Source organism: Aedes aegypti, chromosome 1 (assembly GCF_002204515.2).
Source record: "Aedes aegypti strain LVP_AGWG chromosome 1, AaegL5.0 Primary Assembly, whole genome shotgun sequence".
In the NCBI taxonomy this organism is placed as follows: domain Eukaryota; kingdom Metazoa; phylum Arthropoda; class Insecta; order Diptera; family Culicidae; genus Aedes; species Aedes aegypti.
This window is the reverse complement of record NC_035107.1, coordinates 2257251-2281829: the sequence shown is the minus strand read 5'-3', so window position 1 is coordinate 2281829 and position 24579 is coordinate 2257251. Positions and strand designations below refer to the sequence as shown.

General features: G+C 40.0%; 1 protein-coding gene across 1 annotated transcript in view; it reads right to left on the bottom strand.

The window, feature by feature from the left end:
- Positions 1–21536, bottom strand: part of LOC5571578 (tRNA dimethylallyltransferase, mitochondrial) — a 763523-nt gene extending 741987 nt beyond the window's left edge. The window contains exon 1 of the mRNA XM_021838779.1: positions 21266–21536. Within this exon, the coding sequence (XP_021694471.1) occupies positions 21266–21403 (138 nt within the window). The 5' untranslated portion in view covers positions 21404–21536. The remainder of the gene's footprint in view (positions 1–21265) is intronic.
- Positions 21537–24579: the final 3043 nt, after the last annotated feature.

Below are 24579 nucleotides of genomic sequence, written 5' to 3'. Positions count from 1 at the left end.
ACTGTATATCTGGACGATTACAAACTGGACGCGTACGGACTAACTACATAAACTGTTGATCGGTTATTAACTGTAATGTACTCAACTTTGGTCTTTTATATGATCTTGCTGTACAGACTAATTGTTCTGAACTATTTCTAAAAGCAATTATAGAGCGGTCAATCACCTTTTACTGGAAGTGTGTTGCACATAATACTAAGTTTTGGCGGTAACAGTACTGAGTGACTGAGTGCATAACAATTCCATGAGATTTAGTTACGGTTACACTACAGTCTGACTATTCTAATCTGAATTCATTGATTTCATCTGAACTTGCGTAAACAGAAATTTGACGAAAAAAGTGACTTTAGTTGAAATGGCTTCAAAAGAGAGACTTTAAAGTGACTGGCCTCAAAAAAGTGACCAAGTCACTAAAAAGTGACTCGCTACCAGCCTTGTGTATAAAGAATATATAAATACAGTCAAACCTCCATTAGTCGATGTTCCATTACTCGATATCGACTCATGGAACCATACTAAAAGCTGGAAATCATGGTTACTATGATGGTCCCTTGAAACAGCTTTACAAAGAATACCTGTTCCATGATTCGATATTTCTATGAGTCGACTCATGGAGGTTTGAATGTATAGATATTACAAGGCTGATATATTTACGTGGGTTGTGACTACGCGTCGGCCCCCCAAGCGATTTCAGAATATCTCCGGATCCAGATGATCAATAATCAAAATCAACGCAGATTCTTAAACTTGAACAAGAAGAATTTTTTAAAAACTTATAAACAAAATATTGAAAAACAAAAAGGTTATCGTGATTTGAATATTTTCTTGTAGTTAAAATTTGATGCTGCTAGTAGAGGGGTTAAACTAAAATTATAACAAGAAGGGTGCAGAGCTACTTGGGCACTTCAATACGACACATATTGTGGCTAAATATGAGCTCAGTAGCTTTCAAAAAAAAAAAACCACTGCTGAAGCGAATCAAAAGTGCCAAGAATAGGATCCGGCTCCCTATTCTATCATGAAAATTAAACTATCAAATGCCCCAATTCAGAGCTCAAACTGAATTGTCCTAAAAAAGGGTTACTTCGGAGGTCGTTCCAGTAATCAAAAACAACCGTTGTTCCGTTTGAATGTAGAAGGACTCGAAATGTAACAAAATATTTGAATCGGAAATCGTCTATCGTACGGTCTACATGTACCGGACTTGATCGAAATTGTATAACAATAGCGTAAGGTATCTTCATACACTATGCCACATATGAGTGGGACGCATCCAAAAGTATGGGAAAATTTTCCGCATACTATTCTGGTTAAATCGACATGGGTGCCCCCTAGGTGATGGCCCTCTACTAATGGATCCCCTTCCCGAAATGAATGGCCTATCAATCATGGTAGCCATGGAAATGAGATGATTACTATCGCGACTGGCCTCTGCCTTGCGTTAATGCGTTAACGTTTGGAATCTGATTTTGGATCCTCGCCGGCAATAACGCCACCACGACGACGGGATGACTTCGACTAAAATGATTCTTGATTTCTCAACCATGTTTTGGGTGGCAACCTCCATCATCGTTGCATAATGTGAGTGTGTTGTGACCTTAATTCGATCGTTTTGCCCTCACGCCGAACTGCCTCTCATACCTGTCAATTATATCGTTTAATTCATAATTTCCTTCCGTTTACCAACAGTTGTAATTTTCAGAAAGTGGGTTACTGTTACCGCGCGGTCGCGCGGAAAGTGCAATTTAATAACCCATTATCATACGGAAAACCACCGGTCGGTGGCGGGGAAGAATGACACATAGACTTTTGTCCACTAATGGAATGGAATGATAAAAAAAACAGCCAGACCCGCAGACCAACCAGTTGCAACCGAAATGATAAAACCGCAAGGTTCACATGAACATTACGGCCGACGGTCGGTAAGTCACCTTTTGTGTTTATAAACAACGTTTTTCCGTTGACACTCCGGCATCAGAGTAGGCGCGGGAAATTGAAAATTAAAATCCTATTAATCGTTACCGCCACCTATGATTCTATTCTGGCATGGCAGTTTGATTCGACACATAAACGGGCGGTTCTCACGGCTCACAGGTAATTCCCCGTTTGGCCGGCGTAGTTTATGAATATGAGTTTCGATTACGGTGAATGGTGGGCCTCATATGATGGGAATTCTGGGACCTCCTGGAACTCTTTTCTTTCTTCGGCAGTTATGATTTTTCTTTGTGGAAATTTATGTGATTCTTATTGCTTTATGATGAGCTTCGCACTCTCGTCGCTCGAAAAAGATATGAGATTTTTTATGGTTATTGAAATATTGATTTAAGGCGTCGGTCATTATGCGCTGGTATCGAGTGGCTTGCGTGGACTGCTGTGGGACACGATTTTCGAAAAACATCAGTATTTCTGCCGAAATGATCTGTGACCGAACGTTTTCTTGCTCTGCATTCCAATCTTTTATTGATGAGAACATTTATAATATTATGTATGTATAAAGTATTACACTGTAACCTTAAGTTCCATCTGTTAGTCTGATTAGAAATAAGGTGGTATCTTGTTTGTTCAATTGTAGATTATGGTCATCTCATCTATTCTAGACGGTTTGATAGCATTTTTTGTATCTGTAAACTTCCACAAGATTTTTCTTTTCCGTATTTTCCGAAGTTGAAATACCACCTAGCTGAATGTTAGAGCAGCAGTCATGTTTGATCGGAAGTTCAACGCATCCCTCACAAGACAAACCGATAAGTGTTGAGATAATATGGAGAGAGCACTTAGCCGAACGGACATAAAGAGACTGAAATGTGAGTGCAGTAATTGGATAAACATCTGAATGACGTTAACAACATAGTCCATGATTAAATTACCCTTCTGCAAAGACATGTTCTGTCACCTTAGATTTGAAATCGTGAGTAATCGCCTTTGTCTTTCGTCTTCCGAACTTTTCCCATTTCCGCTAAGTGTTCCTTGAATCTAACATTTTTCTACTGTCTTTCCTTTTGGTCGATGATGGCTTTTATCTATGTACCTCTTCTTCTACCCGTTGATCCTTGCCGTCGCGAAAATATATTCCAGTTCCTTAGTTTTCCGTCCTCACTTAGGGGTAAAGTCTGCATTCTATGAATGCTTCGATGTGTAGGGGATGACTCGCTGGGTGTTTGTAGGCTTCCTATAGATTTCGAAGTTCAACGATGAACTTTCCAAGTAGATCCAAAAACAGTAGTTTCTGTCTGTATCAAGATCAATATCCTTGTGTACGCTGTTGATTGTATACAAAATTCTAGCTAGATCGTACCGCTTGATAACGCTGAAAATGTCGTCGACGTATCTCGCTGCGTATCTCATTTTCCTCAAGACCCGGCATGAAATAGTTCGCACAAAAACGGAGAGCGACGGTTTCCCATGGAGACTCCTTTCGCCTGCTTGTAGAAATTTCCTTGAAATTGAAGGTTGTTCTCGTCCATACACAAGCTTGGCAACCTCCTGTATGTCCTGACCTTTTCTTTCCATGCTGCATGCGTCATTTAGGGTAATAACCAAACCTCGAGAAGATTTAGGGAATGCTGGGAAAAAGAGCCGCTTCGTCGAAATACACCATAATCTCGTTGTACGAAATGTGAACTAGATTGGCTCGGTATCGGATAAGAAAATTAGGGTTTGGTTAGCGAGGAGAAACACTGTTCTTCGTTTGGCGATTTTTATTCGACTGACTATTCTATACTAGTTATACAATACGTTCAGGACCCGATTGGGAATACAAAAGAGATCCTATTGATTGGTTTCGCTCACACTATCAGACGGATAGGTGATAAGAGAGATATGCAATGGTGTTAAATGTTATACATTAGGGTGATTCATTATTTTATCTATTCTTAACATAGCCGGCCTCCGTTGAAAAGTGTATGGTTTTCAATAATTTTTAACTACTACAAATTCAAATTTTAACGAGGCGCTCAAATCTGCTAATTAATACTAGTTCACTGGGTTTGATTTTCTGATTGGTCGATCAATTGATGTTGGTCTTCGACTTCGTTGAACCTTCGAACCTAATTTGTTGCACCGGAAGTGATGAGGGATTCCGTTCTGTGTTCCTGGTGAGGGTTCACACGGTTGACTATGGAATGTTGGGGCCAGTTCATCGATGTCGTAGTCTGGATTCGACAACAACGTCCAGTGTGATCGGATGACCACACAGCCGAGCGGTGAATCTCGACAAAGGGGCCCAGTTGCGCAGCATGAAATGACAGAAAGCATTAGTTTACGTTCAACAAACGGACGGTACAGACAAATAAGCGCCTAAACGCTGTTGGGATTGAGCAACGTTACATGTTGGCGAGAACTTCATCATCTTCAGCGGTTGCTGACTGTTGAACAGGAAGAACGCAGACCTTGCTTATTGCACGGTTGAATTCTCCATCCTTTGTCCTCACTGAGACGACGCGGACGTTCCCGTCGTCACCATGGTAGAGTCGTGTCACACGACCGAGGCACCACCGGAGGGGTGGTAATTTTTCATCCTTCAGGAGTACTAGGGTTCCGACAGCAATATTGTCGCGCTGGCGGGTCCATTTGGTGCGCGGGTGCAGTCCGGACAAATAATCCGTACTCCAGCGCTTCCAAATTCGTCGAACAAATTCTTGCGTCGACTGATAGCGACTAAGTCGATTCTGTGGAACTTCTTCATACGAAGGTACGGCGGCAGCAACCAAAGGTCGGTGGACCAAAAAATGACCCGGTGTAAGTACCTCCAGGTCCTCGGGATCAGTGGACAGCTGTGTGAGTGGCCTGGAATTCAGGCAACTCTCAATCTGGACGAGCAGGGTTTCAAGATCGTCCTTGAAGAGAACGGTGGTTCCGATGGTCGCTTTTAGGTGCTTCTTAAACGACTTAACGGCGGCTTCCCATAGGCCTCCGAAGTTTGGCGAGCGGGGCGGTATAAACTTGAAATCAATTCCTTCTGCCACACAAAAGGAACTGACGGAATGTTGATGCTGCTGCGACTTGAATTGCTTTTAAAGCTCGGCTAACGCGCGGGATGCGCCTTGAAAGTTTTTCGCGTTGTCGCATTCGATGACGGCCGGTTTGGAGCGTCGGGCAATGAACCGTTTTAGGGCCGAGATGAAGGCATCCGTTGTTAGATCCGCCACCAATTCGATATGTACCGCCTTGGTGACTAGACACACGAAAATGGCGACGTAGCATTTCACCGGAGGGGACTTACGACCATAATGGCGGTAGAATAATGGTCCGCAAAGATCAACGCCGGTTTTCAGAAACGGATAGGTGGGAGTCACCCGATCGGTGGGGAGATCCCCCATTAGTTGCTCCTGAACCGTGGGTTTGCAGCGGTAGCATCTAATGCAATCTTGCACCACCTTACGCGCCAAGTTGCGTACTCTTAGTGGCCAAAACCGTTCCCGCAAGTTGGCGATCATTAGTTGCGGGCCAGCGTGAAGAAGCTTCTGATGATAGTAGACAACTACCATCTTCGTGAAAGGGTGGTGTGAAGACAAGATCATTGGGTGTTTGCGTGTTTCAGAGACTGGTGCGTTGCGTAGACGACCCCCGACCTTCAGGATTCCATCCTCCAAGATCGGTGCAAGGGTTTTTAATTTGGAGTTAGGTTTGACCTCTCCCTTAGCGGCTATGGCTTGTATATCTTCCTTCAACGACTCGTGCTGGGATACACGAACTAGAACACTGAGAGCTTCCTTATACTCGGCGGCCAGGAGAAAACCGGTTCGCCGATTAGATGGACTCCGTTGTTTGCAGTTGTGGGAAAATCTCAAAATATACGCCGTCAAAGAAACTAATCCAGTATACGACGAACGCAGACTAAAGATGGGGTTGGGCGTCTGGGCTTGGATCGGTAGTGCTACAACCTTTTCCTCTAATTCGTCTACAGCGAAGTCTTCCAATGTTGGGCGGACTAGGGGAGGCCAGAATCTGTTCGGTTGACTGAGCCACGGTGGACCATTCCACCACGCAGCACAATCCTTGAGTTCCGCTGGCAGCATTCCGCGGGAGATGGTGTCCGCCGGATTTTCAACTCCGGGCACGTGCGCCCAAAGCCCACATTCCGTCAGATGTTGTATTTCTGACACCCTATTCGCCACAAAGGTTTTCCAGCGAGATGGAGTTGATGAGATCCACTGGAGTACTATCATCGAATCGGTCCAGAAAAAACACTTCGTTTGGAGTTTCAGTGCTTCTTGGACCTTCTGAAACAGGTGGCTGAGTAATAACGCCGAAGAAAGTTCCAGCCGAGGCAGACAGATCTTGTTTTGCTTTTTGCTGTTTCCGAGAGGTGCTAGCTTCGATTTAGAGGTTAATAAGCGAACGGATATTTCTCCGCTGGGGGACACGGCACGGATGTAGATGCAGGTCCCATATGCCTTCTCGGAGGCATCACAAAAACCGTGTAATTCGATGACAGTCGGATCGATGCTTGGAACAACCCAACGAGGAACGTTGATCGTCTCGATAACTGCTAGTTCGCATCGAAACTGCAGCCAGTTTTGTTGGAGTTCGTCTTCAAGAGGCTCGTCCCAGGAACGTTTGCTTCGCCAGAGTTCCTGTACGAATATTTTGGCAACTACTATCACCGGTCCTATGAAGCCTAGAGGATCAAACAGGCTTGAAGAATCCGAAACAACCTGCCGCTTGGATACACAGATGTCCTGTTTCCATTTTGGAACGTGGAAACCAAAACTATCGGATGCTGGTTCCCATTTCGAACCAAGCGTTTTGATAGAAGCACCGGGATCGAGTCCCAAAACGGTCCGTTCACTTCGCAGTGCTTCGGGAATATGGGAAAGCATCTCCGGGGAGTTGGACGACCATTTGCGTAGCGGAAACCCAGCAGAGTCCAGCAGCTGTTGAAGTTGTGTACATAACTGCTTGCCAGATTCGATGTCGTTGCTTCCAGTCATAAGATCGTCCATATAGAAGTCTTCTCCAACGACTTCCGCAGCAAGGGGGTAGGAATGGCGACCCAGTTTTGATAGTTCTTGAAGACATCGGGTGGCTAGATATGGCGCCGAGGAGGTGCCATAAGTCACCGTCGAGAGTTCAAAAATGCGGATTGGCTCTGACGGATCTTCTCCCCAAAGAATTCGCTGAAGACATTGATCCGAGGGATGTATCTGGATCTAGCGTTACATTTTTTCAATGTCCGCAATAATAACGTACCGATGAGTTCGCCATCGCAGAATCAGCGAGAATAGGTCGCCTTGCACCACAGGACCCACCATTAGGGCGTTGTTCAAAGAAATGCTGGTGTCCGTGACGCAGGACGCGTCGAAAACCACGCGAAGTTTGGTGGAGACGCTATCGGGACGCTCTATGCAATGGTGTGGCAGATAATATGGGCGATATGGTGTGGGTTGACTGACATCTATTACTTCCTTCATATGCCCCAACGATTGGTACTCCTCGATGAAAGCGGAGTAAGCAGCCTTCAGTTGGGGTTTGGCTTGCAAACGGCGTTCAACGGAGAGGAAGCGGCGTTTTGCAATTTCATACGAATCTCCCATTAACGATAGGACGGACAATTTCTTTGGAAGTTCGACTACAAACCGACCGGAGTCAGTTCTCGTGGTGGTAGCTACAAAGTGAGCCTCGCAATTCGATTCTTCCACCGACATAGTGCTGGAAGACCGACAGGATTCCAGTTCCCAAAATCTGGACAGCTGTTCATCGAGACTCTGCGCACTGCAAACGTGGACGACGCTAACAATTTCTGGGTCTGGTCGACTATTTCCGACCCTACCGGAAACAACCCAACCGAGCAAGGTATTTTGCAGCACCGGTCTGCCGGGGCCAAGACGGATGAGACCATCGAGAAGCAAATCATAGTAAGCATCCACTCCAATAATCATGTCTACTGGTGCGGGATGATTGAATTTGGGATCAGCCAGTATAACATCCGTGGGCCAATTCCAATCAGCAACGTCAATATTGTTCGAAGGAAGTTCCCGTGTGACAGCCTTTAACACGTGAAACTTCAATGGAGTACGGTAACTGCAACAATGGGACTGGATGTGGACCACAATGAAATGGGTGGAAGTGGTAGAGGATTGTCCAATACCACCGACGCTGTGATTTTCCTTGACCTTCTGCACCTGCAATCGTTGAGCCAAACTTTCGGAGATGATGTTCAGCTGCGATGCAGGATCAAGCAAAGCTCTAGCCCAGATGATGTTCTTCGCAGAATCGATGACCTTCACGAGCGCCGTCTGTAGCAACACGGTTGATGGGATATGGCGGACGTTGGCAACCAAGGAGGTAGAGCAATGGCTGAGTGAACTTGTGGAAGGCGTAGGATCGACAGCGAGGGTTGATTGCGAGGAAGTCTGATTTGCGTTTGAAGATATAGTTGGAGCGATCTGAGATTGAGTTTGATTTGTGGTGGGTTGGCTTGGATTCGGTTTGGAAACCTGTGGTTGGGGAGGATTGCGATTGGGAGCTTGTTGGTGGAGCATCGTGTGATGCTTTTGACTACAGACACGGCAGGCACCAGATGAACAGTTTCGCACTTGGTGATCAGCGGACAGGCAATTTATGCAGAGAGACTTTTTCTTCACCAAATCGTATCGTTCAGACACGGAAAGCTTGCGGAACGCATCGCATTTGAACGGAGAGTGGGCAGACTGACTACATAAACAGCATGGTTTCGAGGAAGAACTGACTATGGAGTGCACGCTGCTGACCTTGAACTTTTGCACTCTAGTTGGATCAGATCGGGGAGGATCAGAGGCGCGCGGTTTCCCAGGCGCGATTGACTGAAGCACCATGCAATGGGAACGAAGAAATTCAATCAGCTGCTCATATTTGGGAACGTCTGTCGATTTGTGATGATTCTCCCATTGTTTCAGCGTTGCTGTGTCTAGTCGAGAACACACGATGTGAGCAAGTAAGACACTCCAACCCTTGGTGTCGATATTCATCTTCTCAATCATCTGGAGGTTACGTTCGAAGTCGTCGATAAGACGAGAGAGGGATTCATAACATTCCCGCTTCAAAGGTTCCACGGAAAGAAGCGAATCTAAGTATGTTTTCACCACTAACTTTTTGTTATCGAAACGCTTTGTCAAAGACTGCCAAGCGACAGCATAGTTGGCATCTGTGATGTCGATAGATTCGACCACCCGCTTAGCTTCCTTTGTCAGTGATGCGACAAGATAGGAAAATTTGTCCACGTCAGAAAGATTCGGATTAGAATCAATGAGACTCTTGAACGTGTCTCTAAAGGTCAGCCACTCCGTTACTGAGCCATCGAAAGACGGAAGCTTGACTTCAGGAAGCTTAATCCGAGCCATTTGGTTCGTGCGATTGGCAATCGAACCACTGAAACCTTCGCCCGCACTGGTGGATGGTATCGCTTTCGCATTTCGTTCCGCATTGACGAGGAAACCCTTCACATGCACGTAGATCTTTTCGAATTGATCACGTGAGGCTCGACTGATCTTATCTTCCTCTTCCGCCGTAGGTGAATCTTCATCCTGCAGCAAGTCTATTTCAAGACGAATCTTCAAAAAGTTTTCGAAAATTCCCTCCAAACGATCCATCCAACCCGCGATCCGACCCCTATCCCGCGCTTCATCATAGCCATCAATAAATTTAGCCACGTTGTTCAACGTATCGAAGCAAAAACGTTCTTGCTTTGTCAATGCTCGCAAGTCCGGAGCCATTGTTCCACTTCAAAAGAACAAAAGAAAGCGTTCGAAATTGTGCAGAAATATCGCAATATGTGTCGCAGATAGTTCTCGAAATATGTAGTTCTCAAACCACCAACAGCTTTACTTGCTCACGCGAAATATTTAACCACCACCTCGTGTTAATATGGTTCGCAATACCACTGCACTCAAATCTCGAAAAAATGCTCTAATTCTGCTCTGTCCAATACGATGATAATCAATTTGGGAGAAGGGTTAGTCGCATGCTTCTACTCGCTTACCTCTTCAATCGGCGGAAGGTGCGGCGACCGGCCGGCGGGGATCGGCCTTTGTTGCTACGGCTATTATCTTCGATGCTATTATGCGGACCAAAGCCACGCTATCTGCTGAGCACGCGGTCGACTCACACCACGTGTTAGCGCCACACTCACTTGGTGCACTTTTTGATCTTCTGATTTCCGATCGAAGTGGTTATCACTTTTGCACGATTTCTTTTGGCGTTCCGTTTGTATCAAGAACGTTCGTATTCGACACTAATCACGATTACTTTGCTCGCTTAGCGTTCACGGCGCGCTCGAACGGCACCGTACGATCACCACCGATAACGTCACAGAAAGACCGACGCGAAACTTCTTCTACCACTGAAACGCGTGACACTCACGATCTGCTTATTTCACGACAAGCACTAAGCACTGACGCGAACCGAAAACTACGAATATACCGAGGCCAATCGATCCGGCTCGAAGGACCAACTTTATATGTACGAAATGTGAACAAGATTGGCTCGGTATCGGATTTGGAAATAGAGGGTTTGTTAGGCGATAAGAAACGATGTTCTTCGTTTGGCGATTTTTATTCGACTGACTATTCTATACTAGTTATACAATACGTTCAGGACCCGATTGGGAATACAAAAGAGATCCTATTGATTGGTTTCGCTCACACTATCAGACGGATAGGTGATAAGAGAGATATGCAATGGTGTTAAATGTTATACATTAGGGTGATTCATTATTTTATCTATTCTTAACACTCGTCATCTTTGATGTTTCCTGACTCTTATAGTTTCTGAGAAAACTTTTGGGTGTTTTAACTGACCTAGTGAGCAAGGGATTCGGCATACTCTAGAGTTCTTCGACTAACCATTTCGCTAGTTTATGGGTGAAAAGATTCATCTGCCGAAAAGATTTCTCGCATCTCTTTTCCTGATTTGTGAATTTTCAGAGGTCCTTTGATTCGTGGAAGAATGAGGTTTGCCTTTTTCAAACGAGCCTCACCAATGGTCGCCTTGCAGTCGTTCAGAGTTTTGTCCGTAGGCCTGATGAGTCCGGGTTGCCTCAAATGTCGGTGGGCCTTCGTTTATCTTTTTTTTTATCTATTCCATGATGACGACCGCATTGCCTTTATCCGCCACTAGTTACTCAACAAGTTCTTTAATGATCCTCATCTCGTTATTATTACTACAATCCACTTACACCTGAGCAGTAAGTTGTTTTAACAATTATGTTTTTTTTTCTAATTTTGGGACTCCCGAAGAGTTTTGAAAATTCCCCGCTTCTGAAAAATAAACAGTTAGTTTCGGATGGGAAGTTTGTCAAACATACAAGTAGATATACATGCATAATGAGACCGCTGAACAGATGATTGATGCAACATCCGATGCTTCAAAACTTTGTGTAGGCTTAGTATTCAACCGTATTTACCCTCAGAGAGCACGTGAAATTCTGGAGAAGCAATTCCTCAGTTTTTATTAATAACAGGGTGTCTACTCATTTACAGAAATGAATTTCCCTGGGATTTCCAGGTTTCAAAAAATAATTCCAGGTTAAAGAAATTCTCCAAAATATGTGAATACAGTGAAACCTCCATGAGTCGATATTGAAAGGACCATCGACTCATGGAAATATCGAGTCATGGAACAGCAATCCTTTGCAAACCTGCTTATAGGGACCATCATAGTAACCATGAAATTTTGTTTTTAGTATGGTTCCATGAGTCAACATCGAGTCATGGAACATCGACTCATGGAGGTATCACTGTAGTTAATTTGATGGTGATTAAAAACTTTTTTCAAATGAAAGGCGAAATAAATTTATTTAACAAAATATTTTTCGCTTCAATAAAACAATAACATTTTTTGTTCTTAACGTGTAAGCATATGAAAAAAAATCAAATAATTTTGTGGTTTTTATTTAATTGACACGAAAATCAATTAAGAAAAAAATCCTTTCCCTTAAAATTGGATTCAGATGTATGGACATCAGCGATAGACCTGCAATATTTTTTTTTCTAGAAAGCGTTTTGCATTTTTTGCTTTGGGGAAATCAGTGCTGGTATGGTATGGTATGTGCAGGTAGTATGATCGTATTGCAAATAATAATTTTAATGGCCTCTTGCTTAAAAAAAATAATGAATGAATTGTGAACACTAAAAAAACCTATCAGGAAACACGAGATGAGAGTTTGATTTCAAAGTTGAACACACGTTTTTCGAAGTATATTTCTAATGCCATTTTTTTTTTTTTGAATTTCTTATGACATTACGACAAGTATAGCAGCTCGATTTGCTTTAGCTTTTTTAACATATTACTCCGCTGATTTCTTTAAGAGTTTGTTTTGAGATTTTGCACGAACTTTCTAAATAATTCTTCCAAGAATTCCGTTTTATACTTCTTCATTAATTCAATCTGGATTTTTTTCTAAAGATAACCACATCAAGAATCATCCATCCACAAATTATTCCATTAATTTCTCTAGGACTACCTCCAGCATTCCCGTTTAAAGCATCGTCAAGAATTCAAAATTCCTTCAGGAAGTTGGGACGAACCAGCCAAGGGTTGAAAGTCTCGTTAATAAAGACAATAATAATTATTCCTTCAGGAATTCCTACAATTTTATTTTTTGGAAAAATTTCTCAATAAAATCATTAAATATTTTTTCAAGTCATCAATCCGGCGAAATTTCAAGGAAATTTTTAGATTGTTCTGGAGAAATAAAAAAAATCTGCGGCGTTGAATTTCGAAAGACAATCCTGGAGTAACCTAAGATGAAACTTGTGTGAGTTCTAAGTACGCCTTGTTGAATTCCTAACAGGATCTCTGAAGGTGAAGATGCATCCAAGACAAATCTTGAATTTTCAAGAACACAAAACTAGAGAACCTGACAACCATTCACACTGAAAATTTGATCGATGGGTCACCTCCAGCGAGTGACCAGTGAGTTAAATTTTCAGCACAAACGGCTGTCTGGTTCTCTAGACTTGTACTCTTGAAAATTCGTGGCTGTGCTTCGATGTATCTTTACCAGAAAGACCTGCTAAATTTTTTATGAAATTCTTCCTAAAATATAAAAAAATAGAATCTCTAATATAATTTTCTACAAGACGTTTTGAAAGAAATTGCTTGGAGAAATTAGGACAGAATTCCTGAACTTTGAATAAAGTTTTGAATAATCCACAGAGATTGGGCAATTTAATTTGAAAAATTGTTAGATAAATGTTTGAACCACAGCAACAATATTTTGAAGATATGCTGGAGACATTCCAAGAGAAATTACTGTAGGAACCTAATGAGCAATCCTGGAATTAAATTTATCAAGATCTTCTTCATAATAGATTTAATCGAATAATTCCCGACGGATTTTTGGAGCAGGTCCTAAGAGTAATCGTGGAAGAATAGCTTAGCTTAGACTGCAGTCAGGTGGGATTGAGGGGAGGAATGTTAGTGTGTAACCTTTGCTATTTGGAAACCGTCTTTTCCTCTACACAAAGGTTACTGAGAGGGATGGTTGTTAATGGGGAGGATCGTTAGGTCACAGGATTCACTTTGATAAGCGATTAGACCATGATAAACGATTATTTGTAAGATATAAACATACTTAGGAATGTAATATTTTCAATTTACATGGACAATTTTCAAATATGAGAAAATAATGTCATTACTTGAAGTGACGAACCATTCAAAGTTTGTTGAACAAGTAGCTAAAAGCAACATTCCTACAGCTGTTAGGATATTTTACTCAAATTGAAAAAAAAATCGATTGGCTTGACCATCACATAATATTCTTATGCCGACAATTACAGTGGCGAACCATTCAAAGTTTTTTGAATAAAATGAAAGTTTTGCAAGTCTAGAAGTGTAGAAGCACAGACAAACAGACCGAACCATTCAAAGCTGTTTTTATTTATAAAAATATAGGTAAGGGATTTTATATAAAAAATATAAAACAAAAAAGTTATGAATAAGACTTTATGCCGATACTTACAGTGACGAAACATTCATAGTTTGTTGAAAAATCATATTTATGTAACGATTAAGTGTGCGGTCATACATTACAGATTTGAAAAAAGCATGAAACGAGCTCACCAATTGATCCTTCATCCTTGATTGAGCAGCTACAATCCACTTTCAGCTTCACTCGTTTGCTCGGCCTCAGAAGCACTCAGAAAAAAAGGGCACGCGACCCGAGGAAAAACCAAACTAAAATTACTCGGGCTTTTACCATACACTCCAAAGAAAGCGCAACCCGAGAAAAAAAAAACTGACGACTTCTCGGGCGTTCTCGACGCACTCTAAGAGTAATCGTGGATGATTAATTGAAAAAATACTTATGAAAATGCCTGAAATATATGAAGGAATTTGTGGAAAATGTCGAAACGATTTTATCCACAAAAATTTGAATAATCTTTTGTGGAAGCTTTAGAGTGCTCTAGAATTTTTGTACCGAATTCTGAGGAAATTCCTGTACCTATCCATAGCAAAATCGCTGTTAGCCTCCCTGGAGAAATTTCTGAGAACATTCAAGAAGAAATTACTGGAGAAATTACTAGAATTCCTGAAGCACTCCTCGAGATCTGACAAAAATATCATTAAGAACTTGTGGAATAGTCGCCTAATAGGTTGCTCTGTAACCTCTAGCATTTTGCACCAGGATTCACTGCAAGCAGATCAAAAAAGTGACTTAAGAGATAATTTTTATTACAATATAGGCTTTAGAGACCATTACCAAACTGGAGTTTTGCATTAAAATGATGATTAAGACTCTAAAAAAAATTGCTTCTGAGAAATGTATTTTTTCAGTGTTTTCAACTTATCAACTGCTCATGAACGACACCCAACTGAACTGTACTTGCCTCTACCAGTTTGGCAATCTTAAGTTCTGATTACTTGTCAAAACATTGTTTATGCTGATTAATAAAAAACCGTTATAAGGACTGATCAAATCAACTATTGTTTTGATAGCGGCGCAGCCGAAAAAATTTTTGATTCAGGAAATGTTTTGTCACAAAAACGACATATTCTACCATTTATTATTGTTTCAAAATAATTTCCCTGAGTGTAGCCGAAAATCCCTGAGAATTCCAGGTTTTTCCAGGTAGTAGACACCCTGAATAACAAATGAAAATGCTAGGCAATATTTGGGAATTTGGTGGTTTCGTTATTAAACTGAAAATCACAAATATTCGTCTACAAGCTGCAAAATGCTTTAATATCTGCAATGCTGATTTGCCTTCGGTCAACTGCTTATCATAATTACAATTCTTCTTACTGTAACTTAATGCGCTGAAAGATCATTATTTTCGTTCAAAAACTTGAAAATATGTTTAAAGAATAGCACAGGCAAAGAGTGATTGAACGCTAATGTATGTGCATCTAAACCAGTGCTTCCCAACCTTTTTGAAGCTGCAGCCCCTTTGAAGTTCTTAAACTATCCCGCGGACCCCTGAAAATTGATCTTCTTGGAAAACATTTATTATCTTTAAAAAAAAGTCAAATGCCGAACCTCCAAAAAGCATCTTGCTAAAAATCAACAAAAACTTTTCATCCTTTGGAAGATTCTAACAAAAATCTTTCAACCATTCATCAGAAGCAGTGACCTTGACAATTAAAAATTGTGAACATCTTCCATTCCCGTGGAAAAAGTCATTGGAAAATGTTTTCCCTAGTGACATTTCTGAATTAATATTGGCAGGACATATTTGCTGATGCAATAAGCAATTCAATTTTTTCAAAGTTTTGACGTTTAACAGAACTGGTCAAAAGTACTCAAAAGAATTTGTTGAAGTTTTTGTCGGGAATAATCACAAAAGATTTTCAGAAGATTTCGAAGATTTTATAGAATGTATAAAGATTCCACCGAAGATTTTTTTTTTCAAAATATTGTCAGGTACTTACCATGTGGGACTGAAATCCGTACAGCATCGAAATCCGAACACTTGGTTAATTTTTCATTATGCAATTTTAAAATTACACATCTCATTACAATAAGTAATAAATTATTGTTCATGCTAACAAAATATAAGTTTATTGAAAACTGAAAAATTCAAAATGAAAAATTTTGATTTTGAAATTGAAAAATTCAAAATTTTATTGCCTATTTTTGTGAGATTTAGTTTGTGGGCACTCTTAGTGATTTGCTAACAAGACAGGATATAGTTTTCAACATATTGATAGTGAAATTTGTACATATTTTTAAACCACCTGTTAGTCACGATGTAATGGATTGCAAGTATTTGATATTCTGAGCGAGTAAATGCAGCTTCTGAACAGCACAATTACTGTTTGAGGGGATTTTTGTGCAGTACGGATTTTGATTCAGAATATTAATTTGAATCTTAATCCGTACATGGCAAAAAAAAACAAAACCAATGATATGTGAAGCTGAAATTTCAGTTAGTTTTGAACTAAATAATTTACCATGGAAATGTTTTTCACTGCAATGCACTTTCTATAAAAGCTTAACTGTCACTTAAATTTCACCGTAATCTCAACAGCTGAACAGTTCGGTAAAATAAAACACCGTAATTCCCGCGAAATCCAAAGGATTCCGGTGAAATTTTACCGAAAACTGTAAAAAATTACCGTACTCCGTTAATTATTTCACCGTACTTTTCAGCTATTGAGATTACGGTGAAATTCACGGATTCCTGTAAAATAATTTAAGTGTGTAGATGAATGGCTTAGAAAACTATTGAAGGTTTTTTTGGAGGTATTCCTTGAAAAGTATTGACCCGAATTTGAGGAAAAAACTTGCAAAGAATTGTTCGGAATAATTGCTGTAGTATTTTCTGGTGTAAACCCTCGAATGAAACTTTGAAGAATCTATAGATTTTACTTTGAAAATTACTCGAGATATGTTTGAAAGAACTGCTGGATTAATTCATGGTTGAAATGTTGGAGAAAATCCTACATACATTTCTGGAGCAACTTAATGGCTTGGCTTTACGTCCTCCCGGGGCAAAATCTGCTTCTCAGCTTAGTGTTCTATGAGGTCTTCCACGGTTATTAACTGAGAGCTTTTTTTGCCAAAGTTACCATTTTCGCATTCGTATATCGTGTGGCAGGTACGATGATATTTTATGCCCAGGGAAATCAAGGAAATTTCCATTACGAAAAGATCCTGGACCGATCGGAAATCGACCCTTCAACATGACTTTGTTTTGTGGCCGCGGATTCTAACTACTTGGCTTAGGAAGACCCCTGATTGAATCTATTAGTACTGAATTCACGAAGCAATTCACACGGAAATGGCTGGAGAAATAGGTTCCTGGAAACCCTTAGACGAGTTTCTTCAAAAACTCTGTAATACATCCTAGGTCATTTTCTTGGAAGAACTCGCGTAGGAATATTTGAAACATCTGCTAGAGCAACCACTGACAAAACCGGTGGACAATTGGAATTGATGAAAAAATCTATGAAGGAAATCCTGGTGTAGCATGTTGGAAAATTTCTAATATTAGAATCAAAATTCACAGAAAGGAGAATTAAAATAGTGACTTTTGAAAAAAAAAATTAGGGTGGGCAGTGAGAATCCCACTTTAAATTACAGGTTATCTCCCATTCTTTCCCCATATTTCAAAAAGGTTTTCGGTTTAAATATAAGCTAAAAATAAGTCAATTATGACTTTGTACCATTTGAAACGACTTCAAGTACGTACACCAAATTCCTGTTCAATTTTGTGGGCCTGCCTATGAAACGATATTTTATTGTTGGTCGTTTAAGTGCTAAAATAAGTTGACCATTGTCTGTATGACTGGATCTTAGGATAAATCAAAGTTTTAATTCTAAATGGACACACAGTCTTGGTTGACTTTGAAACAAGCTTATCAATTGTCATACATTTCTCGATCAGAAGAAAATATCAAGTGAGAAGAAATATATTTAAAAAGTTAGGTTAACTTTGGTATAAGTTCATTTCTAAGGATGCCAAAAACATACCTTTAGCAATAAAAATAGAAGTATTGAGTGAAGGGATGTTTGGCTAAGATTCATAGAAAGTTGTAAATGCTATCAATGAGAAGTTCGCGAATTCTAAGCTTGCTTAGAGTATTGTAACACCAGTTTACAAAATACAACAAATTGAATGAACTTTACCATCCGACCTATATTTTTGATGTAAAATTGTACGCTGGTTCCAAAAGAGGTCCAAGATGTAGAAAGTTTAGAAAGTAGAACCGTTTTCGAAATACACTTGTATTATTATACTAGTGGTCCCGGCAAACTTCGTTTAGCCATCAAGTAGGCTGTTGAAAAACGATATTGATCGTCCCATACGAAATGACAGTTCCGTTCACACACGTTTTTCCAACTTTCCCGGTGAATATCTTGGAATTTTCATACACACAAACACGTCGGAACCCTTGACGAACAAAATGGAGGTAGAATCATTCAAATCTATTGACCCGTTCGTAAGCCATTTCGTGACATACAAACAACATTCCATTTTTATTTATATAGATAGATAGATTAAGTTTAATAAAAACCTTTATTACTAAAATTCTGATAACTTTGGCTGTGCATAGCTCCAATTTTTAATCTTTTAGCATGAAATGACGGCTAAACAAATTTGCTATCATACATTAGAACATAAGATTTCTGTTAAAGTAGGGTAAAAGCACCATAGAAGCCAGCCTAAGCAAAAGATGAAGCCAATGTTATATTTAGAATGTTTTCAAAGTTCTGCATAATTTTCAAGCAAATTTTGAATCATGTCCTCGTAACATCGATGTTCCCCAAAAAGTTGCTTACTACGTACTGAAAAGATTTTTACGCTCTTGATTCATTCGACGTCAAAACTATATTGAACGCAGGATCATTCATCAGTTTCTTAATTTGAAGGCTTACGAAAACGCCTTTTTTAACTTCGCATCCGACAGGTTTGGAATCACCGATTTCACTGATCCCGGACCTCCTCTTTCTGCGAAGCCTTCACAAAATTTGTGAAGAGTCCCATTTTATGTGCTGCGGAGGAAGTATAATTTTATCCATATCCGTTTTGGCCAATCAGTTCGAACGTAGTGCTCTTTGCGAGCTCAACTTTCAAATCGGAGCAGATTTTCCAAATATGTTGATTATAATTGATCAGTTCGAGTAACAACGCCTTTGATTCATACGTCTCCTTCACATTTACGGCGTGAACCAGCGGAATGGGCTGTTTGTCGCTTTCTAACTCAACTTGCTGCTATCGATGAACAAACGCCATTCAGCTGGATTATACGCCCAACCAAATTCATCCAAAATACCATTGATGTCGTGGCAGAAACAGTAGAGAAGTATTTTTCAAATTTTTCATGACGACTCCTCTATGCAGGAATGTTTACTTCAGGCGATACCATGTTCCGTTCCTTCAAGCGTGGTTCCAACAATTCCGATTTCTCCTTTGAAAAATTCAAATCCTTCATCAAATCATCAAGGTCTGATTGGATGAACAGTACCGGTTTTTTTTTTTCAATTCAGTTTCATTCTCGGCATACGCTGGCTGGTTATCCACATCAAGTCCTACAGAAGCTACTCTTCTCCGCTTCGGACAAACCGGATACGGATCTGAGTCTACATGTAGAACCACATTTATCATTGTTGGCACTTGCGCATAGTCGACTTTTTCGTGACGCTCAACTTTTGTCAAACAGAAAACAGCAATCCGTTTCATGACAAAATACCTAGTAGGCATGGTCGAAACATCAAATTAGAATTTGTGATAACTTCAGATTTAATGTCGTAGTTGTGCAATGCCAACTTCGGCGAGCCGAAAGTTCGCGATGTTGCCGGGTTTGGATACCCCTAATCAAGCCAATTCATGATTTTCAATGAATTCAATTCAATAATTACATCAAATTACCAAGGACGATGCAGAGAGAGAGAAAGAGCTATAAGGAGGTATGTTACAATAAGGATAAAGGGATGCCAATGAGATTGAACCCACTATCTCCTGCTTGGGAAACAGAAGCTATAGTCATAGGACTATCAACCTCGTCTGTTTGATATCAAGTAGTTTGTGACTGGTCAGTCAAGGATGGATGATGAATTTGGTGAGCTCGTTTAACGCTTTTATTTTAAATGTATGATATTTTATGTTACACATTTTATCGTGACTACGGAAATGTTACTTTTATGTATTTATTCAATAAGATTTTATAAATGCCGACATAAACTATAAAAAGTTCTTCCTTCTTATTCTTTCTGGCGTTACGTCCCCACTGGGACAAAGCCTGCTTCTCAGCTTAGTGTTCTTATGAGCAGTTCCACAGTTATTAACTGAGAGCTTACTATGCCAATGACCATTTTTGCATGCGTATATCGTGTGGCAGGTATGAAGATACTCTATGCCCTGGGAAATCGAGAAAATTTCCAACCCGAAAAGATCCTCGACTGGTGGGATTCGAGCCCACGACCCTCAGCTTGGTCTTGCTGAATAGCTGCGCGTTTACCGCTACGGCTATCTGGGCCTTTAAAAAGTTTATAATTCACCATAAAATTGCCTAAACATATAATTCATCATAAAATTGCCTATCAAAATCTGCAATCATATTTTTATAGGTGACATCAGGCGATTTTTCCTCGCAAAACGAGTTTTACCATAGTAAATCCATATATATAGTTGACTATAAAAATGGACGCCAAATGTTTGATAGCGCATAACTTTAGAACGGTTTATTCGTTTTGTACCGGCTATGTTTCGTACACTCAGGCAAATGGACTATCGATAAACATAAGAACTCCTTATGAAAATTCGCCACAAGAAACCAGAATTTGGAAACAAAAAACGTTTTTGCGGAAACCTGGAATCAAACCAAGAACCTTGCGATCGATAGGCCCGAGCGTACACCACGCGCCTATCGACGCCTACGATACATAAAGCGTTCGTATTGCAATAATCGCTCCACCTTTCATAAGGCAAAATGTATGGCAAAATGTTCGCTGCGTGTATGATTAGTTCTCACGAAATAAAAATAGGGATAAAAACACGATACATTTTACGGGAATTGTAGTCAGTATTGTAGTTTACCATACATTTGGACTTTGGGCAAAAAAATAACATAACAGTAGGCATCACTATGCCAAAGAAATTCTCATTGAGCAAAGAAGACTCTGCCCTACTGGAGATGAATGACCAAATCTGATTCATCTACCCTATCAATTACGCAATATATCAGAAACCCAGAAAACCTCTTCTTCAAACCACCCTGATACCACAGACAGTCTGTGCTGATACTATGCCGGCTCACCAGCTGCTTCCTAGTCCAACAGATGATTCCACCCCGTTGAACGGACAAGCGAAAAAAAAAAACAAAAACAGTAAACAACACTCACTTGCATTGAATCGGCGCTGATGATTTCCCCGCCGAAGCGCCGGGCCAGCTCGATCGAAAGTTTCGTCTTCCCGGTGCCGGTCGAGCCGAGAATCACTACCAGGGGTTTCACACGCGTAACCGCGGCCATGGTGGCCATTTTCGAGACGGAAAACACCGGAAAAATCACACGCGACTGCGGGAAATTCAAATCGAAAAAATCACCACGGCAACTACGAACGAAGCACGCGACGAGAACTGTCAAATCGACGAGGCGGCCGGCCGGCAAAGCAAGCCATCATCACATCGCACAACCACCATCACAAGTGCACACGCAAAGCAGTAGGCCGGCGTCGCGTGGTGGAATGAGCGAGAGCGACTCTGGGTAGCCGGGGAGAGATAGGTATAGAGAGCGTCACACAAGCGCGGAATCAAAACAAAACAGTGCGAAAAATGCACGTGGATTTGTTGTGAATCGGTACAGTAGGCCACGGTCACTGTTTTGTCGGTTTTGTCAAGGAATTTATCGATAGGGAAGTAAAACGGTTCGGCAATTGAATTTTTTATCGCGTTTCCGTCGTCGGATTTGAGTTAATTTTGTCAATCAGGGGTCATTAGATGAAAATAGATTAAAGTGTTGAAATAATAGGATATAATTGTTCAAAACTTTTTAAACTAAGTGAAAATTTAAATGTGATTACAACCGCTGAAAGAAGTCGTGGATCTTCGGTAAGTTGCATATCTATAAACCTACCCTTCATAAATTTTACAACACTTTCGCCCCTAAAAATGAACTTAATTTAAATTTTGCCGCCGTGCTAAATTTACTTAAAATCACGGTGTACTTTATTGAGAAGGTGATATATTCCGGAAACTGACAGCTACTTGACGATGACTTTCCTATCCATCTCGAACAAATTTGTGAAAAAAAATGTGAAAAAAGTGTTCCGGATGATATATGGTACGATAGGAGTGATGTCACATGTGTACAACCAAATTCGATGTTTACATCAGTAAAGAGCCTGCCTTTTTAATGTTTATGCCGTGCCTGAAATTTGAAAAAAAAAAAATTGTAACTACTGTTCTACGATTTATGGTCGTAGTAGGCTGTTTTTTTTTCTATCTCGCCAATCTATCATGAAACGGCCTTCTTTCCTGCACTGAGTGTGTGCAATGTCGTACAGGTATGTTCCGTTTTTATCAACACTGTCAACACCACTGGGATGACGAGAATGCGCCAGTCTACAAATCGGATTAGAGATAAGATAATGGGAAAACAAAAACAAAACCTACACACCAAATTTTTATTGCTGTAAACCAGCAAATTTTTGCTGATTTTTTTTGTGCTGTAAATTCAGCAATCGATCCAGCAAAATAAAATTTGCTGATCTGATCAGCAATGCAAATTCTCCTACAAATGACAGCTGGTTTACTGACCATTCAGCAATGTAAATTTCAATTTGCTGAATAATCAGCATTTGGTTATTTGTTATTCTCGTGGGATTCCTTGCTGGTTTCCAGCAATTTCGGGTCGCCAGCTCCCGGTCAATGAATATTTTTAGGTGATATCTGTTAACGATGCCATAAAAACAATGGAAAATGCGAATGTCTTGTATGTAATAAACATTTATTTTTACAAAAAATAAACACAATATTCTGCGCTTTGGGGAGAGGCAAAGCACCGTCTACCGTAACGGCATTGTCACCACCTAGAAATGAACATTTTAATGCTTATCATACAATCAATATCACACTGAATATTTAGTACTTACCATATACGATGTTCCGAAAAATGTACATTAAACATTAATGTTCGAGTAAACATTTTTAAGCTCCATGATGATATGGTAAGTGAGTAAGTGAATTTTTTTCTAGTTTTGAATTTATCGGTTGACAGATAAAACTGTTTGCTGACTCTCGGCAATAAAAATTGCTGATACGAGTTCAGTAATTATGTTTACTGGTTTACAGCAAAATTTCAAATGGATTGCTGGTTATCAATCAAGTGTCATATGAATTACTGAAAACCAGTAAAACTGATGGTGATGACAAGTATCCAGCAAGTTAGATTGCTGAATTCCAGTAAAAAAAATCAGAAATGCTGTACATCAGTAAAATAGTATATTGCTGGATGGGTTTCAGCAAACGAAATTGCTGGAAGATTGATCGAAAATTTGGTGTGTACACACTGTGTGTATTTTACTGATGTACAGCATTTCTGATTTTTTTTACTGGAATTCAGCAATCTAACTTGCTGGATACTTGTCATCACCATCAGTTTTACTGGTTTTCAGTAATTCATATGACACTTGATTGATAACCAGCAATCCATTTGAAATTTTGCTGTAAACCAGTAAACATAATTACTGAACTCGTATCAGCAATTTTTATTGCCGAGAGTCAGCAAACAGTTTTATCTGTCAACCGATAAATTCAAAACTAGAAAAAAATTCACTTACTCACTTACCATATCATCATGGAGCTTAAAAATGTTTACTCGAACATTAATGTTTAATGTACATTTTTCGGAACATCGTATATGGTAAGTACTAAATATTCAGTGTGATATTGATTGTATGATAAGCATTAAAATGTTCATTTCTAGGTGGTGACAATGCCGTTACGGTAGACGGTGCTTTGCCTCTCCCCAAAGCGCAGAATATTGTGTTTATTTTTTGTAAAAATAAATGTTTATTACATACAAGACATTCGCATTTTCCATTGTTTTTATGGCATCGTTAACAGATATCACCTAAAAATATTCATTGACCGGGAGCTGGCGACCCGAAATTGCTGGAAACCAGCAAGGAATCCCACGAGAATAACAAATAACCAAATGCTGATTATTCAGCAAATTGAAATTTACATTGCTGAATGGTCAGTAAACCAGCTGTCATTTGTAGGAGAATTTGCATTGCTGATCAGATCAGCAAATTTTATTTTGCTGGATCGATTGCTGAATTTACAGCACAAAAAAAATCAGCAAAAATTTGCTGGTTTACAGCAATAAAAATTTGGTGTGTAGGAGAATTTGCATTGCTGATCAGATCAGCAAATTTTATTTTGCTGGATCGATTGCTGAATTTACAGCACAAAAAAAATCAGCAAAAATTTGCTGGTTTACAGCAATAAAAATTTGGTGTGTAGATTGAATGTGAATTGTGCTTTATGAAACTATTGGAAATTGTTGAATTTGAGACGAAAATTATTGAATTAAAAACTAAAATTTGGTGGTAATCTACGGGCATTTATTAAGTAAGTTGTTGTTCATGAATTTGAAGGCTAAAGTTATAAAATACATACTCAAATGATGGTTTGTGCTTAGGTGAACTACGA